The sequence below is a fragment of the Phascolarctos cinereus genome, unplaced genomic scaffold, assembly GCF_003287225.1.
Source record: "Phascolarctos cinereus isolate Bilbo 61053 unplaced genomic scaffold, phaCin_HiC Scaffold_2;HRSCAF=192, whole genome shotgun sequence".
Classification (NCBI taxonomy): domain Eukaryota; kingdom Metazoa; phylum Chordata; class Mammalia; order Diprotodontia; family Phascolarctidae; genus Phascolarctos; species Phascolarctos cinereus.
In genome coordinates this window covers 23,818,836-23,837,570 of record NW_027555625.1, presented here as the reverse complement: position 1 = coordinate 23,837,570, position 18,735 = coordinate 23,818,836, and the positions used below count along the sequence as shown (strand labels likewise).

The 18,735-nt window shown below is 38.4% G+C and overlaps 1 protein-coding gene across 1 annotated transcript in view; it reads left to right on the top strand.

The window, feature by feature from the left end:
- Positions 1-18,735, top strand: part of ZNF638 (zinc finger protein 638) — a 147,362-nt gene that overhangs the window by 76,639 nt on the left and 51,988 nt on the right. Inside the window, 4 exon segments of the mRNA XM_021001129.2 lie at positions 6,655-8,176; positions 12,112-12,173; positions 14,493-14,531; positions 18,428-18,729. Coding sequence (XP_020856788.1) covers positions 6,655-8,176; positions 12,112-12,173; positions 14,493-14,531; positions 18,428-18,729 — 1,925 coding nt within the window.

The window sequence follows — 18,735 nt, the reverse complement described above, 5'->3', positions numbered from 1 at the left end:
TTCGGACAACTATGTACAAACAAATAAGATGTATACAGCACAAATTGGAGGTAATACAGGGAAATCAGTAGCATTAAAGGGGATCAGGAAAGGCTTCTTGGACAAAATGGAATTTTACCTGGGAGCTTGAAGGAAGTTGGGGGGCAGAAAGGAAAGACCCTTCTAGACATAGGGTTCAGCTAAAAGATGGAGTGTTAAGTTCAGAAAAAAGCCAGGAGGCCAGTGTTACTGTATCACAGTACATGGGGATGTGTAAGGTGTAAGAAGACTGGAAAGGTAGGGAGCAGGTTATGAAGAGCTTTGAGTGGTGAACAAAGGATTTTATGTAGGGAGCTGCTGGATTTTATTTTGTGGGGGGTGGGGAGTGACATGTCAGACTTGTCCTTTAGGAAGATCGCTTTGACAGCCAAATATGGAATGGACTAGAGTAGAGAGAGGCTTGAGGGGGAGAAATGAACTATTAGGCTTTTGCAGTATTCTAGATGTGAGGTGATGAGGGCCTGCACCAGGTTGTTGGCAGTGTCAAGAGGAGAGAAGGGAGCATGTACAGGAAATGTAAAATTGTCAGGTCTTGGTAACAGATTGGATGTGGGGAGAGAAAATGAGTAAAGTATAACATGTAGATTGGTAAGTCTGGGGCAGTGGGAGGATGGTGGTGCCACCAGTAGTAGTTGAGGCGTTAGAAAGAAGGGAGGTTTTGGAGAGGAACGATAATGATTTGGGTTTTGGACATGTTAAAATGTTAATAGGACATCCATTTTGAGATGTTCAGTAGGTACTTTGAATTGGGAACCTGAAGGTAAGGAGAGGGGTTAGGGCTGGACAAATAGCTGAGAATTATCAGCATAGAGATGATAATTGATAATTGAATCCATGGGAACTAATGAGATGACCAAGTGAATTTGTGAATAGTATAGAGGGAGAAGAGAACAAGGCACAAGACAGAGTCTTTGGGGACAGCCATGGTTAGCAGATGTGACTTGGGTCAAGATCCAGCAAAGGAGACTAAGACAGGCAGTTAGACAGGTAGGAGGAAGACCAAGAGAGAACAACATCCTGAAGCCTTAGAGAAAAGTGAAGAGTGTAAAAAGAGGGTGGGTCTTGAGGACATCAACAGCTGGAGAGAGGTTTAGAAGGATGAGGATTGAGAAAAGGCTAACGTTAAATGTGGCAGAGATCATAGGTAACTTTGGGGAGCCAGACTGTAGAGTTAGGAAGACAGGCATGGCTTTCTCAAGGGGCTTAGCCCTAAAAAGGGGAGAGATGTCAGGGGCTGGATAGCCGGGATGGCTAGATCAAGGATGGAGGAGACGTAGTTGTGTGTAGGAACATAGCCAATAGATAGAAATGGAAGATTAGCGAGAACGGGATGAAAGAGAGGGCAGTCTGAAGAAGATGGAATGGAAATCCCCATCACTAGAGGTGATGACAGAAAATTTGTTCTCAGTTCTAAATGACTAAGAAAAGAAAAATTTTGGATCACAACAGGTTAGAAAGTACTGTTAAAGATTGCTTATCTATGACATAACAACACTTTTTATTCTTTTTGTTTTTACATCACAGTCATTTCTGGATATCAGCCTTTCTTCCCCCCCCAAAAAAAAAAAGAAAGCACAGTGAGTCTTCCTTTATAACAAATAGTGAAGTGAAACCAACTGGCACAATAGTGTCTGACAGTGTATGTGCTCAATTCTTTACACAGAATCATTGGTAGTAAGTTGCAGCTTTCTTATGACCACCATGTACCTCCTCATTGTTCTTTGGGTAACCCCAGTTTTGATTATGATTAGCATTAAATGTTTTAAGACTGTACCTCAGTGGAAGCAGCAGTCACCAGGCAGGTTAGGAAGACTTGAAGGAAGAAGCAGGGATAGATGTTTCCTGAAAAAAGGAGTTGGTGAAAGAAAAGGCACAGAAATGTATTTATTACTGTGAATATTTGATGACTAATGAAAGTCTGGCTGAAATAGAAGGTTTGCGTAGGGGAGAGTATTGGGTAAGGGCTAGGTTTTCAGAACATTTCTATCAAAATATGGATAAAATAAAGCATTAAGCCTTCAGCTTGATATCCAGAAAATCCTTTTGGCCTAGAGTCTCATTTCTGGATAATTTCCACATAACTACTCATTGTTTGAAGTCTAGAGCATAAATAACTGGATTTTACCTTGGTGATTGATTACCCAAGTTGTCTGATGTTACATTCATAAATGTGTAAAATGTCATCCTTCTCTGGATTTCCGTAAGCCTGTTTTTTTTCCTAATTATGATTATAAATTTATGTTGTTATACTTTGGAAACCCCCCCCCCCAGTTTTCTTTTTCTTCTGAAAAACGACACTCAAAAAGTTGGTGATGGCTTGTAATTTTAGGTGGTGCAGCATAGAGATGTTAAACACATGGCCCATCTGCAGCCTGAACTGCATTAAAATGTAATTGAGAAATATTTAACAAAATGAATAAAATTACAATAGAACATAGTTAATATTACATTTTGAAAGTGTCACTATGCAGCCCAGTGTGCAGAGATCCTGACCTGCAGATTAGTGGCCTCCTTTTCTATTTGACTTGACGCCACTGGTATAGTAGGGAGGATTGCACTTACTGGCTGTGTAACTTGGCAAGTCACCGTAACCTCTTCTAGCCTCGGTTTCCTCATTTGCAAAATAGTGATAAAAGCACTTACTTTACAGGGTTGTTGTGAGAGCCCAATGAGAGAACATACATTCCTTTGCAAACCATGAAGAGCTGTGCAAAGGCTAGCTGTTATTATTACTTTTCCTAGCTTTTTGTAATTTTCTAATTGGTAATTCATAGAAACTGTTGAGCTGATTTTATTTTGTGTGATTTTTTTTCCAGTAAGTAACTTGTCCAACAAGGTGGATACAGAGTTGAGTGCTATTTAAAACCAACTGGATTAGCACTTATGTTCTCTTGATTATCATTTCTACACTTAAATAGTTTGGAAATTTAGCTACAATGAGTGAAGAAATAAAAGCCATACAGTGTGTTAAATACACAATGAGAGAACAGCCATGTTTATCACAGTGTCTTGAAATACAGTGATTTTTACTAAATACTTATTGGTTGATTGATATTTGAACACAAAATAGTTGAAGAACCTGAAAGACAGATGAAAAAATGACAAGATTTAACCTATTTGACTAAATTTCAGAAAAGCAGCTGTTGAACTAAGGCCACACCAACATTACATAAAAGCATGGAAGTAAATGAAAAACATACATTTACAAACTTGTTGAAGAACTTTGACATTTTGTCAGGGTTCCCTTTGCTTGTTTTTTTTTGCTACACAACTTGGGAGTTGGCTAGAAGGGATTATTTAAAGGGATATCCATCCTTTCAACCCCAGCTGAAGTGTCACCTCAGTCTTTTCTGGTCTTTCTCAGGCTTCAGATAACACTTGATTTTGTAATTTTGGTATACTTATATCTTAAGTGTAGCTATCTGTTTGGATGTCTAATTCCTCAAATAGGCAGTGAAACTTTGAGGATGGGAGGGGAGTGGCGACAACCTTTTGTTAATCTAAATCTTGTAATTTCCCTGTGTAGCAAAGTGCTCTGCACACAATACATAACTTCAAAAATGTTTAGCTTCCTGTTTTGTGGGAGCTGAAGCACAAATATTCCTGTGAGATTTGAAGACACTTGAAATCAAAAGTATTTGAAGAGAATGCTGTCTTTTGTTTCACATTGAACATATTTTATCCTAAAGTTTGATGTTATCTTTGGGGCATTGCAAAAGATACTTTTTATGTTCCATCTTCCAGCACATTCTGGCCCTGTAGTCCTGAGCAAGTTAATTTCGTGTGCTCAGTGATCTTAGGCAGCATTGACACTCTAAGAAGCAGAGAAGATGTCACTTGGGCTTGGTGTAGGAAGTTTCCTTATGTAGTAGTTGCTTGTACCAATGGTCGCAGGTCCAAGTCCTTTCCCTACTTTGATGTTAATCATAAGGATCGTTCCTGAACTTTGCCTACTTCTGGAGAATGAAATAAACTTGTATTTAAATTCAGAAAAAAGATTGCAAGCTACCCTGCCCAAGGAAAATGTAAAGGGGAAATTTTAGGGAGATTCTAAGTCCTTAAATTTCACTTTGTTTTGAGATGGCACATTTCAACCATATTTTTAGGAGAACACACTTTTCACATATTCTGAAATAGCTGGGATGAACTTTGGAACTTTATTGTTGACTTGGTACTTAATGGCCACTGACTGGTTTTTAGCCTGGGGAGGGGGACTTAGAACTAAAGAAGTATGTATAAGAAAAAAAGAAAAAAGAAAGAAAAGTATTGAGTGGAGGCACCTCCCTATGTTAAGTCAATGAAAAAATTTCCAAATGACTAATACCTACATAAAATTCAAATTAAGTGCTATGATTTGAAATATATAAATGTAAACCTGTTTTCTGATTTGTAAAGATACTTGAACAGAATCAACTTTTATTTTCAAATGACAAAAAAAGAAATGCTCTCTAAATCTAGTCCCACAGAGAGCATCATGATAAAGACTGTTTTCCTGTATGGAGATAAGAGTAGACACTGAGACGGTAAAAACCAGTAAATGACCATTGCTTTCATATCAGAAAGCATGTATTATTAAGCACTTACACAGGGTCAGTACCATTTTGGCTACTGGACAGATAATCTGTGGATAGCTGAACAATCAAGAACATAATAAATGCTTGTTTATTGACTACAGTAGTTTCATTCTAGTATACTTTTTTGTAAGAAAATTCATAACTAGCAGTACAAATACAGGAATTATTCAAAGAAATAAGCTAAAAGATGTTTGCGGTATGGATGTAACTACATAGAAACTAAAACATAATATATTTAAAAACTGCATAAAAATACGTATGTGGGAGTCTTGGAGTAGAGCTGGGAAAGTGGAGGGAATCTCATTTGTTGCTCTGGAGGGACAGGAGATGTCAAGAGAACTGTACTAGGGCTGGATATTTCCACATCAACCATAAGTCCCAGGAGGAGTTTTATGCTTATCTTATCGTCTCCCAGAGAACAGAGGAATGTCTTCAGAGCACAGCCAAGATGCAGGACCCTGACTTTTTGCTGAGTATGTGGACTAAAATGACTAAATCACATTTAATTTCAGGGCTTGCCTTACAATAGGTGTTGCGTAATTTCAGAGCCTCCTTCCACCCTGAAATCTCTTGCTTGTTTGTTGAAGCTTTAGATCCTTTTAAAGAAAGAAAATAAAATCATGCCAATTTGTGCTTATTCTGTATAAGGTGCGATAGAGCCAAAGGCTGGAAATAGACCAATCTGGTTACAGTCTCAGGTTTGAGTAGGGAATAAATGGGTGATCGTGTTGAAGTAGTAGAATGAAGAAGATTGTGAAGGGCCTTGGCATTCTGTGTAAACACAGAGTTTGGACTTGAGTCTTACAGGCAGTGGGGAGTCATTAAAGAATTTGAAGAGGCTGGTGATAATTATGAAAATGTTAATTATAGAAGATTAGTTAGGTGACTGCGTTTAGGCTGGATTGTAGCAGAATGGATTAACTAGTTTAATATTCTTCGGTTTACAGATGACGTGCATAAAGATATGGGAGGTATGGGTAAATTTGTAGCATGAGAGAAAAGATGGTGTGCTAAAAGATGGTAACTGAGTACACTGAGTTATAGCAGAGACCACATGATATGGAGGCAAGCACAGATGCATCATATGTCCTTGGCCACCCATGCTCTTGTGTCAAGCATAAGGAGGAGTGGGCTACAAGCTCTTTCAAGCCTAATATTGTCTGCCATAGGCTGGGTCAGGTGGCTCCTGCTTGAGAGGGGAGGAGGGGCCACAGTGTTTTTCCCCTTAATGTATCTTTAGGGAGTGTTTGTAACTCCCTGAGTATTAAACATTTTGATTGTCTATGTCTTCTCTCTTTGGATGAGTCTCCAAGAAGGTTGTGCCAGCTTATGAAAGGCTAAAAAAAAACCCCGTTAGTATTTAAAGCCAGAATTCATTTTTAATGCAAAGTTGATTATTATAGGGGTTCCAATATATTTATTTGTGGGAGTTGTTTCTCTAGTCAAGTTAAATTGCTGCCAAAAGAAAATCCTGTAGTTGTATTGCCACTTTACATTATATAGGAATAGCTAATGAACCAGTTTACTTTCTTCTAAAAAATATGGCTTGTCATATGTCTCTTAAGATGTTAAGTTTTACTGTTCTGTGAGCATGCTATCTTATAATTGAGAATTTAAAATTTTTTATTAGTTTATTATGATCTAAAGTGTTCAACATTTTTTTTTACCTACGTATTTTTGTAACATGACAACAGCTGGAAATAAATCCCCAAATCATTTTTGAAAAAAAACGAACTTTAAACTGTTTTAAGCATTGGAAGTCATTGCCCAGCACCTCGGACAGCTCTTGTTGCTCCTCGGGAGAAGATGGGGGATGTCCAATTTACCACTATGTCCGAGTATTTGTGTTTTTAAAAACAAGAAAGAGAATACTGGGATTATTGTGATTTTTAACTTTTTCCTGAAGCTTCTATTCTAAAAGCATTTGAAATTTAGCTTGATTTCATGATTTAACATTTCATAATGTTTTTCACTGGCTATAGAATCCACTTCATAAAATAGTTGAGTTAAAATGATCTAATATTTGTGTTTTAACTTTCAGCTTTGTGTTATTCTTGGAAAATTTCGCACCACTTGTGAATTCCTTGAACCTGGGCATTGCAAACCCACTTCTGTTGGGCCCATCTCCTTTGCAGTTTGCTCAGATTAAGACACAGTTGGCTCTACAACAGCTGAATGCAGTTGCTTCACATGGTTCAGCATCACCTTATTCTTTATTAAATCAGTCATTCTTGAAAATAGCCATGTCGAGACCCAGGTTTAATCCTCGAGGACACTTTCCAGGTCAAAGGCCACAAGCACCTAACCCTTCTGGGATGAAGCCTCATGGAGGGTATATGAGAACTGAAACCATGGGTATCCCAAGATTACACCCGTCAGGAAGACCCCATGGAATTGCGCAAAGATTTGGAGGCCATGAATCTTACCAGAGCATGGGCCCCCATAGGACAAATGTTCAGATGATGCAACACCGAACTGACCCAAGATTGGCCAAAGAAAAAATGGATTTTCATGAAGCCCAACAAAAGAAGGGAAAACCTCATGTTGGCCAGTGGGATGACAGTCCTCGTCCAGCGGGAACAGCAGGACTGAAACGTGGTTCTGCAACACACATTGCAGACCAGAGTCCTAAGGTACATAGTCGATACACAAAGGAAAGCGCATCAAGTATTTTAGCAAGTTTTGGATTATCCAATGAAGACCTAGAGGAGCTCAGTCGATATCCAGATGAACAGCTAACCCCAGAAAACATGCCATTGATACTGAGGGATATAAGAATGCGTAAAATGGGGCGCTGGTTACCTAATTTACCTTCACAGAGAAGTGGTAAAGAAACCCTTGGTAGTGAGACAGTTTCAAGTAATGTGATTGATTATGGACATGCCAGTAAATATGGTTACACAGAAGATCCATTGGAAGTACGAATTTATGACCCTGAAGAGCCAACAGAAGAAAATAAGAACGAATTTCAGTCCCAGCAGAATATTTCTGTGTCTGCTCCAAATGTGATTTGTAATTCAATGTTTCCGGTTGAAGATTTGATCAGACAGATGGGTTTCCAAAGTGAGTCCTCCAATAATCAGTCATTTTTCCCAGTTGATAGTGCAAACAAGATGTCAAATTTAAACATGACAGGACAGTCAGTCCTTGAACCAGTGAACTCTGTGAGCCAGTCTATTAGTCAAGCAATGAGCCAGTCACTTATTTCTTCAATGAGCCAATCTCTGATACCACCTCCTATGAGCCAGCAGTCCTTTTCAACTGAGCTAATTACACCTGTAAGCCAACAGGAGAGGATTTCACATGAACCTGGGATTAATTCATCTAACATGCATATTGGGTCTGGAGGTGGGAAAAAAAATTACTCATCAGAACCTGATGCTCCTATTCAGTCTCCATTTGGAATTGTAAAAGCATCTTGGCTGCCCAAGTTTTCGCAGGCAGGTGCCCAGAAGATGAAGAGACTTCCAACTCCTTCTATGATGAATGATTATTATGCTGCATCTCCAAGAATATTTCCACATATGTGTTCTCTATGTAACGTAGAGTGTAGTCATTTGAAGGTGAGTGGTTTCTAAAGATCACTGTATAATTCTCAGCGCCTGAGTAAATTATATTCTACATTCTGATGTGTTCTGGTATTTATTGAGAATTAAGAAATTGACAGGCAATTAAATCTGATCTTTATGTAAACTATAAATTTTTGGAGATTTTATCACAAATTATTTGAATAAGATTAAAGTGTTTCTCTGCTTGGATAAAAACTTAACCCTATTGAATCATGTGAAAAGTTGATATGTTGCATTTATCTTTGGTACATCTTTTGGAGATCCTCAGCAGCCTTGCACATACCTATGTGTTCAGGGCCAGTGACATTTAATGCTGATTTAAGTGTGTTCTGACCGGGAAACATGGGCCAGATAACTTTTAATACAGTGAGGAAATAGAAGACTCTAAACAAGTTAGTTTTCTAAGATAACAACATTTATGTCAGACCATGGACATATATGTATATATACTTTTTATTGATATATTTTGGTTTTATGTTTTCTAGTTCAGGGATTCTTAGCCTCTTTTGTATCATAGACTCCTCTGGCAGTCTGATGAAGCCAGAGGATTACTCAGAATGCTTTTGACTTCATATACAAAGGAAACTAATATTGAAATACAGTTATCAAAATATTAAAAAACAACTTCACAGGTCCCACACTAAGAATTTACCTTTGGTTTAGATTTTCCTCTGGGAAGTTCAGCAAAGCTAGGATATTATTGGCTCTTGATAAATGGAATTAATTTACTGAGGCTTTTTTTATATCTAGCATATATTTTGGGAGACTGTAAAATGATGACAGAATATGGAGAAATATAAATGTGAATTTACCAGGTTTAGGTACTTAATGGTTAGCGTAGCTGTCACGTAGTAATATTTTATAGAGGTTTTGAAGACTGTCTGGAAGAAGTAGGATTTTTAAATGATGTAATATAGTGTACTCTATTTTTTTATAATATGTGGAGTTCAGGATGAATTTTTTTTGTAGTTTGTTTGCTCTGATATGCTTGTGTAAACTATTTTCTGCTAAAATCCTTTGTAATTTGTAGTCTAAATCCTTGGGCTCAAAATATGAAGGGGAAAAATCCTTCCTACAGGAGCAGGTTTTTGTTAAAGGACCTTTTTGCTTTGTACTTTAACCACTGTTTTTGAAACCTTTGGATTTTTGCCCATGCCCAGGGTGTGAGTCTTCCTACCATCTTATTCTCATTTAGTCTAAATCCTTCTCTTCTCTTCCATGAATCACATCTTTTACTTACTAAGGATCAGCCTCTGATGCTCATTTCTGGAGCTGGGGCAGTTGACCCAAGATAACCACTGTACAGGCAAACATCTTTGGGTTGTCACCTCATTCTTTTATTTTTCATTTTCCATCATTTATTCATTCATTTATTTATTTATTGGTTTTTGGGTGAGGCAGTTGGGGGTTAAATGACTTGCCCAGAGTCACACAGCTAGTAAGTGTTATGTGTCTGAGGCCGGATTTGAACTCAGGTCCTCATGACTCTAGGGCTGGTGCTCTATCCACGGCGCCACCTAGCTGACCCCTTCTTTTAGTTGTAGCCCTTTTAGAAACAGGGTCTCTGTCTCAGTCTTTTTCGGGAAAAAATGATCTTTTATCTTCTGAGTCGAGGATTGTTATAATACAGGTTATGAGATGAAAATGAGAGCATGTGAGGGAACTCATGCCAGATTGTCATCTACACAAAATGTGTGTATTTAGGCTTGACTTTTGTATATACACACACATTTCATTTCGACTTTGGATGATTTTTAATCTAGTTCAGGGAGGTAGATTTCAGCTTGGTACCTATTAGAGGTGTCCAAATTGGAATCGGTTGCTTTGAAATCTTAGTTTCTCTGTCATTGAAAGTGTTCAAGCAGAGTCTGGTCAGGGGTGTCATAGAGCACTGTGCTTGGATGGAAGAATTGCATTAGATGACCTTTAAGGTCTCTTCCAGTTTTATGTTTACTTCTTTCTATTTAAAGATAGAACTTCATTTCCCCTCTCATGTTTCTTTAGCATTAAATTTGTCCTCATGAAGGACTGCAAAATTGGCTCTACTTTTAATCATTGGACAGTTCACTGTTGTAAAATTTTCATGTGGCAGAATGTTTAAACACTTGCAGCTCAGGAAAAAATATACTTTTTGAATAGCGTCAGGGGCTTGTATTGTAAATGTGTGTATGTGTGTGTGTGTGTGTGTTATAAATTGTCTTTCTAGGAAAGGCAAGAAAAATATACCTTGGATAAAGAAATGGAATGTAAAAAAAGCTGTTCTGTGGTTGATTAGTAGTTAGCAGTTAGACTTTTAATCAGTAAGAGAGACTGCTTGATTTGGAGCTGGTTTAGGTTCAGATCCTATCTCTGCCCTTTACTACCTATGTGGGCAAGTCTTCTAACTGTTCTGGGCCTGTGTTTTCTCACCTGGAAAATGGGATTGGACTAGATGACCTTTGGGTGCCTTAAAGCTTTAAATTGATAGGGTTGATCTTAATGATGTCAAGGCTACTCTCTCAATGGCAAATAGTAATTCAGTTTAGGTTGGTCAAATTTAGAAAATTTAGGGAGAGAGAAAATGAAAGGTTGAGATTGTTGGAAGACTCCTAAACAATACTATTCTGGGTCTTCTTGCAGCCTGTCATATAGGAAATTTCCTTTTATCCCTGAGAGATAAAAATTGCCTTCTGGACATTTTGATAATAGATGCCATTGTTTGAGATTTCTTACCCAGAGCACCAGAGGAAGCATTGTCACCTGTAGGTACTGCTACTGTTGCCTTCTTTTGGCTTCCTGTTGGGTAGGAAGTTTGTCAACATTTCCCCATTTCAGTTCCCAGTCACCATTTTCCTGGGGAGGTCTTCAAAAGTGAGTCTTATTATTCACCTAAAGGACTGCTGGTGCAGAGGCACCATATAGATGGAATAGCTTTGCCTCTTTCTGCCCTAAGGCAGTTAGTAGCCATTGGATTGCTGGCCTTACCTGTGTACCCTCAGCTGGGATGTTAGCAGTAAACTAGTATTTGAAACAAGGGAGTTGTGTACTCTTAACCTTTTGTGGGGCTCACTATATGAGATAGTTTTCTGGTTCATGTTAGAAAAACAAAACAGCATTAAACTGTATGTTTTGTTTTCAGGTGATTCACTTCTGGTTCACTTCAAGAATTATACTGGCTTTTTGTGTGCTTCACGAGCTAATGGGGTGCATTTGTTATTTGAGGGCAAAGTTCTTTGTGTTGTTATTTCTTCAACCACGTAATAATTTAGTAATGCCCAATATTTAATTCTTTTATTATATGTGTGTGTGTGTGTATGTGTGTGTATATATATATACATATATATATATATATATATATATATATAAAAACATGAACATAAACTTGGTATAACTTTAAAATGAAAGTAAACTTTAAAACATGAATTGTGTTTTTAGAATATATTAAACCATGTCCTCATGTAGATCTAATGGTGACCTCTTTTGGAAAGATACCTGTCATGAATGATAAGATTTTGATAGTATGGGTTTTATACTGTGAACATGTCATAAAGACCATTTTCTTTAAAATGTAGGTGGTCTCTGGCATTTCTTTTTTCTTTTGGCAAAAATGAACACTTATTCTCTCTGCTTGACTCTTGAAGTCTTGCCTATGAAATGAAATAAGGTAAACAAAATTTTTGTTGTAGTTTACTTATCCGCAACATCAGTAAGTTAATGATGTTAAATGTAATTGGGACTTTATTTTCTTGTCTTTGTCAAGTTTATTGAATATAAATTTTGATGTGCTACCTGTAATTAATTGTGCATTTTAGTTTTGGGGGTCAGATTAGTTACTGAAACAATTAAAAAAAATCCTTAACAACTCTGACCCTTAAGAATTCATAATTATGGTAGACATGTCATGGTATAGCATATTCTAACTTCAGTACTTTCCCCCTTTTTTCTAATAGAATTGGATTCAGCATCAGAATACACCTGCCCACATTGAGAGCTGCCGGCAGTTACGTCAACAGTAAGGAAAATTGATTTTTTCTTGCGTAGATAAGACATTTTAGAATGCCTGTTGATAACTTTCAACATGAAACGTTTTTGGAAAATACTTAAGACGTTTTCATTTAGTTTTTACTAATTTTACAGACATAGAGTGTTTGGTCTTTGTAATGGTAGGAAGAATATTTTGAATTGGCTGATGAAAACATGTCTAGTGATTTTTGCCTTACTTGCTACTGTTCTCAGGGCATAAAATCATTGAGTTGCTTCTCCCAGGTACACAGACATTTTTAAGGCAAATCTTTTTTTTGGTCTCTTCTTTGTTCTTCCAGGAAAGACCTACTTTGGAACAAATGAGTTCCTTTTTTGCTTTTCTTTATGTGTTTTAGGATTCATTCATTAGTCATATATTAAGCACCCTTGATGTGCCAGGGTTGGGTGCTGGGGAAACAGACAAAAATAAAAACCTTCTGATTACCCCCTAGGATCTCCCCCTTGGGAGAGGTCGTCATTTACATAGATGAAAGGTAATTTGAGGAAGCAGAAGATAGTTAGAACTAGGGGATGTTGATGTAGACTGAATAAGAAAAACCCAGGCCTGTCATCAGAAAAAAAGGTAAATCTTCTATCAGGGTGAGCTAGGAAAATTATACACTACTGCTTCTCCTCCTCTGTTCCCGAATTCATAAGATTTGGTACCTTCTTGGGGAATTTTTCAAGCATAAGCTTGCCCTCCTAGTCTAGGACCGGAAAGCAGCAAGGACAATAGTTACTGCCTCTTCTGTCTCAGGGGCTTTCTGAAATGGTAGCCTTGGCCCAGAGGCAAGTCTCTCGTTCCGGGCGCTGCCAGGTGTCTTGATAGCCTAATTGTATTGCGCTTTGAGGCTTTATCTTAGCCAACAAAGTATGAATAGTTGGGGAAGCTGTTTTCTGGCACCTTCCAGAGAGCTGCTAAGATTGTGGTGGTTTTTACATTGTACCATAAAAGACAATATGCTTTATTGGTGTAGAACTTGTGTGCTTGGGTCCTCAATTCCATATCTAGTGGCTTCTTGCCTAGGCCCATGTAGATATAGATCCACGGTCCCCCAACAGGTATCCTAATTTCTTCTTGAGTCTGAGAGGCTAAATTCTTCCCCAGGGTCACGCAGGTAGTAACTGTTTGCACACTCTCCAAGTTCACTGTTCATTATTTTAAGTTACTGTTGCTGCAATCACGGTCTTTTAACCCCTTGTGCTGAGGTTTGGGCCTCTCATAGAAAATCCTTAACATATTAATTTCATGCTTCAAATAGATTGATTCTAAGCTAAGTTTGAAAACGGGAGGGTGGTTCTGCTTTGTATGGAAACTATTCAAGGGCATGGAATCTTTCCCCAACTGATGAGGTCAGTTAATCATTATGCAGTGGTCCAAAGATTTTCCTCCCAAGTCATGAGAGGTGAGAGAGGAAGTCCCACCAGATCACTGTATTACCTAAAGTTTCACTGTATCTTCCGTAAATTAGTCTTATAAGGGAGTTGAATAACCCTTATAGTTAATTAACTTCATGGGTCTTGTATCTACTGGTTAAAGTTGCAATGTTGCCTAAAGAATTTTGAGACTGTAAGGGTTATATATAGACAATTATCAGGAGTCATTTATTAAGCACTTAGTATATTCCTCAAGTAGTGCTAAATACTAGGGGATATAAAGCAAAAATAGTCCTGCCCTCAAAATGTTTACATTTTAATGGGAAAAGACAATGTAAATCAGTATGTACAAGTTAAATAGAGTAGGTGGTGCCTGAGGTATTTTAAAGAACCTAATTTTATGAAAAGTACTTAAACAATTACTTATTTTTTTCCTAAAAGAAATATATAACATTTTATAATGTGTTATATATACAAGTTATAGCATACGGTAAATTTTTTTTTGTTCTTTCACATGTACCTTTGTCCTGTTACTAAATACTCTGTTCTCTCTGAAATTTTGCATACCACTTTGATACATGGACTTACTGTTGACTTAACGAAATTCTTTCCATCATCTTTTAGTTTCTGCAGTAGAACATTTTTACTTTAAAAAATGAATTGAATTATAACCTCTATTTAGTCTTTGTGTCTAAAAGAACATCCATTTTAAACTAAGAACATTTCAAGTCATAAGTTACAGGTGAATGCCTAACCCTGCAGCACAACTGAATTGTTTCTAAAAAGTGGAAATTCCTCTTGTAAACCTGGGGTGTTTGGAACAATCAGTGTTCATTGTAGTTGAAAAAAGATTTACTGTGCTTCTATAACATTTGATTTTAAAGTATCATAACAACAGTATATATTCATTAATATTTTTTTCTCAAAATAGATATCCTGATTGGAATCCTGAGATCCTGTCTTCCAGGAGGTAATGATTTTTGCCAAGTTGTTGTTGTTTTTGAGTCCTGTCCAGCACTTTATGACCCTATGGACCACAGCATACCCAGACCTTCCTATCCTTTACTGTCTCCTGAAGTCTGTCCAAGCTTGGGTTTATTGCTTCCATGACACTATCTACCCATCTTGTCCTTTTCTGTCCCTTTCTTCTTTTGCCTTCAATCTTTCCCAACATCTTTTCCAGTGAATCCTGTCTTCTCATTATGTTGCTAAAATATTTAAGCTTCAGCTCCAGTATTTGTCCTTTCAGTGAATAGTCTGAATTAATTTATTTGTGTTGACTGATTTGATCTCTTTGCTGTCCAGGGGACTTTCAAAAGTGTTCTCTAGCATCACAGTTTGAAAGCATTGATTCTGCGGTGCTCAACTTTCTTAATAGTCCAACTCTCACAACTCTACGTTGCTATTGGAAAAACCATAGCTTTGTCAGCAAGGTGTGATGTCTCTGCTTTTTAGTACACTGTCCAAATTTGCCAGAGCTTTCCTTTCAGGGAGCAAGCATCTTTTAAATTTCGTGGCTACATTTGCCATCTGTAATGATATTTTATTAAGTAGCTGTCTTCAGATAGGTTGAACTAGTAATCAGCAAAAAGTACCCTTTGCAAAAGTATCCACTCTTGATTTGTTATTACAGATTCTGTATCAAAATGATTGCTGGTAAACGTAATTTGTTTTGAATTGAACTCAGATTATAGTGACCAGTCTGAGTCACAGAGAACTGATGCGTATCAGAGGGAGATGGTGTTTAGGTTCCGTGTAACGTATGCAATTAAATGTGGCCATTGGTTTTGCTTCAGCTTTTTAACAAAGGGGGAAATTACTTTGGTTCTAAAGGGAAAAAAACCCTAATTTTAAAAAATCACTAGTAGTAGGTAGGCTATAGCAGTCTTTTCTGGTTTTGTTTTTGATAGGTAGTACTTGGATCATTATTTTTTATGCAGTGTCTTGTTAGAGTTGGTGGAATAGTCTTCTAATTGGTCTGTCCCCCTCAAGTCTGTCACCATCCAGTCCATCCTACACACAGCTGCCAGAATAATTTTCTTTAAGCACAGATCTAACAGTGCCTGTGTCCTTAACCAACTTTAGTGGCTTCCTTCGCCTCTAGAATAAATGCCGAATCTTGTTGAGTTTTTAAAACCTTACACAACCTGGTCCTGACCTGCTGTTCCAGCTTCATGGGACGTTCTTTCCCCTTTCCGTTCGCAAACCATTGGAACTAACCTTCTCTTCTTCACTCCCTCAGTTGCATGTCCTGACTGTGGCCATTCCACACTTCTGCATCCGTTCCATCCTTACCTCATCCATCCCTTAAGAAGCAGCTCAAATAACATCTGCGTGAAGCCTTTTCTGATTCTTCCCACTGCTGGTGCCCAACTGTCAAACGACTTTTGATGTATCTATATTAAATTTACATTTACACTGCATGTAGTATTATATGTATTTGTTTCCCCCATTAAGGATTGTGTCAGCCCATCTCTCTGTATTCCCAATGCTTGACACATAGTCAGGATTTAATAAATAATGCTTGGTGGGTTGAGTCCAGCTAGTATCTTGATCAAAATTCTTATCTACTAGATGTTCTCCCAAGTGGTCTGCCAGCTTCTATTGGAAAAGGGGAATCCGCTATCCTCCAAAGCAACCCGCTCCACTGGCGGACAGCTCACACTGTTAAAAGTTCTTCTTTACGCTGAGCTGGAATCTGCTTTGATTTTACTGTTCCCAGTTCTGCCCATTTGAGTCAAGCAGAACAAACTGCCTTTCATCTTAACCCTTTTCTGACTGCTTTGGTTTTCTGCCACTCACTGAGGTCTGGCTCCTTCCAGATGACTGCACCCCTGGCTATCCTTTCCAGCACTGGTTGTACAACATTAATCTCGAAGGAGGCTAGCTGGTAGTGACAGTGGTAGGGGCAGAGTCAGGAGACAGCAGTGAGGGACAAGGAGTATGTAACTCCCTCACCAAGATCAGTGAGCGTGGCAGGGGGAGGGAGGAAGGTCTACTGGGCATGAGTGAAAGTGCAGCCAGTTGGTTGGCTGGCCACATTGTTTGAATGCCAAACATACGCTTGCCTAAAAGACTGTTTTATGGAGAACTCACACAGAGCAAGCACTCACCTGGAGGTCAGAACAAGTGATGCAAGGACACTTTCAGAGTCTGTCTGAAGAACTTTGGAATTGATTGCAGGATGTGGGAGACGCTGACACAGGACTAGAGAAAGGGCTGTGCTCTGTGAGTGAAGCAGAATTGCAGTAGCTCAAAAGAAATGCGAGATGTGTAAGTTTAGAGAATCCACCCTAATGTTCATATGGACTATTCGTGCCCAAACTGTGGTAGAGTATTCCGAGCTCACAGTGGTCTGATCAGCCACAGTCAGATACACTGTATCTTCACCCAGACAGATGATGTCATCATTTTGGTCCTCTTCGAGCGGGAAGGGCAACAGCCAACCAATGCTGAATTGACGATTGGTCTCCTGATTTCCACTTCTAATGGTCTTTTCTCGGTCCTGTGTTTTCTTGACTTTTCTTCAGTCTTCGACACGACCACCCTCTTCCTCTCAGATAGTCTCTCCTCTTTAGGCTTTCATAGCAGTGCTTTCTGTTGGGTTTTTTCTGCCTACATGTTTGACCTTTTCTTCTCGTTCTCCTTCACTGGCTGCTCGTTCAGGTCATGCCCACTAGCTGTAGGTGCTTTAAAGCCGTGTACTAGAACAGCCTCTTTTTTCCTTTTATATTTCCTTGATAATCTGATCATCTCACATGAATTCAGTGGCATATGCATTTTGACCTGGATGTCTCGTACACATCTTAAACTCAGTATATGCAGTTGGCTTCACTATCTTTCCTTATATACGCACCTTCTTTTTTTCTAGACTTCCCTGTAAGTATAAAGGATACAACCATCATCCTAGTTATTTATGCCTGAAACCTCAGTGTCATTCATACTTGACCCATATGTCCAGTCTGCTGATAGATCTTGTTATTTATGCTTTTACAGTGTCTCTTTCACATGTCCCCTTTTCTCTACTCATAAAGCCACTACCTTCATTGCAGGCCCTCATCATTTATTTTATTTGTTTTGTATTCTTCATACATTTATAGATGTACATGTTTCCTCCCAGAGAAAATAAGCCACTTGGGTAGGAAATATTTAATATTTTGTTTTTGTACCCCTTGAACCCAGCACATAGCGTAATAGATAGTTATTAATGAATTGACTTTCCCAAAGAGGCTTCAGAGGAAGTATAAGAACATCAGCAGGGTTTTTGTTCTCTGTTTCCATGAGTTGCTCTCTAAAATTTAAAACAGATCTTTTTTTCCTTACCTTGACCATATTTTGGCTTTCCTCTGTAGCAGAGGTGTCAAATATACACTGTGAAGCCCAGATACCTCAAGGGCTGAGCCAAATTAAAATGTAATTGGGAAGTATTTAACAATAAAAATATAATAGAACATAAATGATGTTAAGACTTGGTTTTCCAAGTTAATATGCAGCCTGCAAGGAAACTTGATGCCACTTCTCCACAGTATATGCTTTTCAGAATATACCTAGTATTGATGGTAGTTATTCAATAAAATTTCTAAATTCCTTACAGTTTTTAAAAACCCCAAATCAGCATTTGTGGCAGTCAGAAAAGCCTTTGTGGGATGAACCAGTTCTTTACCAAATATGTATTCAAATACCTCTCATTATAAAATTGATTCCCCCCCCCCTTTTAAAGAAATAAGAAGCTGCCAGAATTTGGTGTATGCTTGCACATTCTTTGTGAAAGCTACTCTTCTGAAAATTTTAAATTAGCTTCATTCTGAATAAAATGAAATTAAGTGGGAATTTGGTTAAATCTAGTCTGTTGATTTTATTTCACAGAGATGAGGGCAATCGAAAGGAAAATCAGACTCCAAGGAGACGTACTCACTCATCTAGTGCCAGTCCCCGCCGGTCTAGGGGGCCAAGTTTTGGTCACAAGTTGCGGCGATCTCGGTCTAGGAGCCCTGGACGTTACATGCAAAATAGACCAAGAAGTCGAAGTCCAAGATGTTCACATCGCTTCAGTCCCAGACACCGGTCTCGGTCGCCACATCGATCTAGAAATCCCCTCAGGGGCAGTCCGAAGCCCCCAAGATCTGCCAGCTCAGAGTGGACATCAAGAAGACGGCCAAGGTCACCAGGTACAA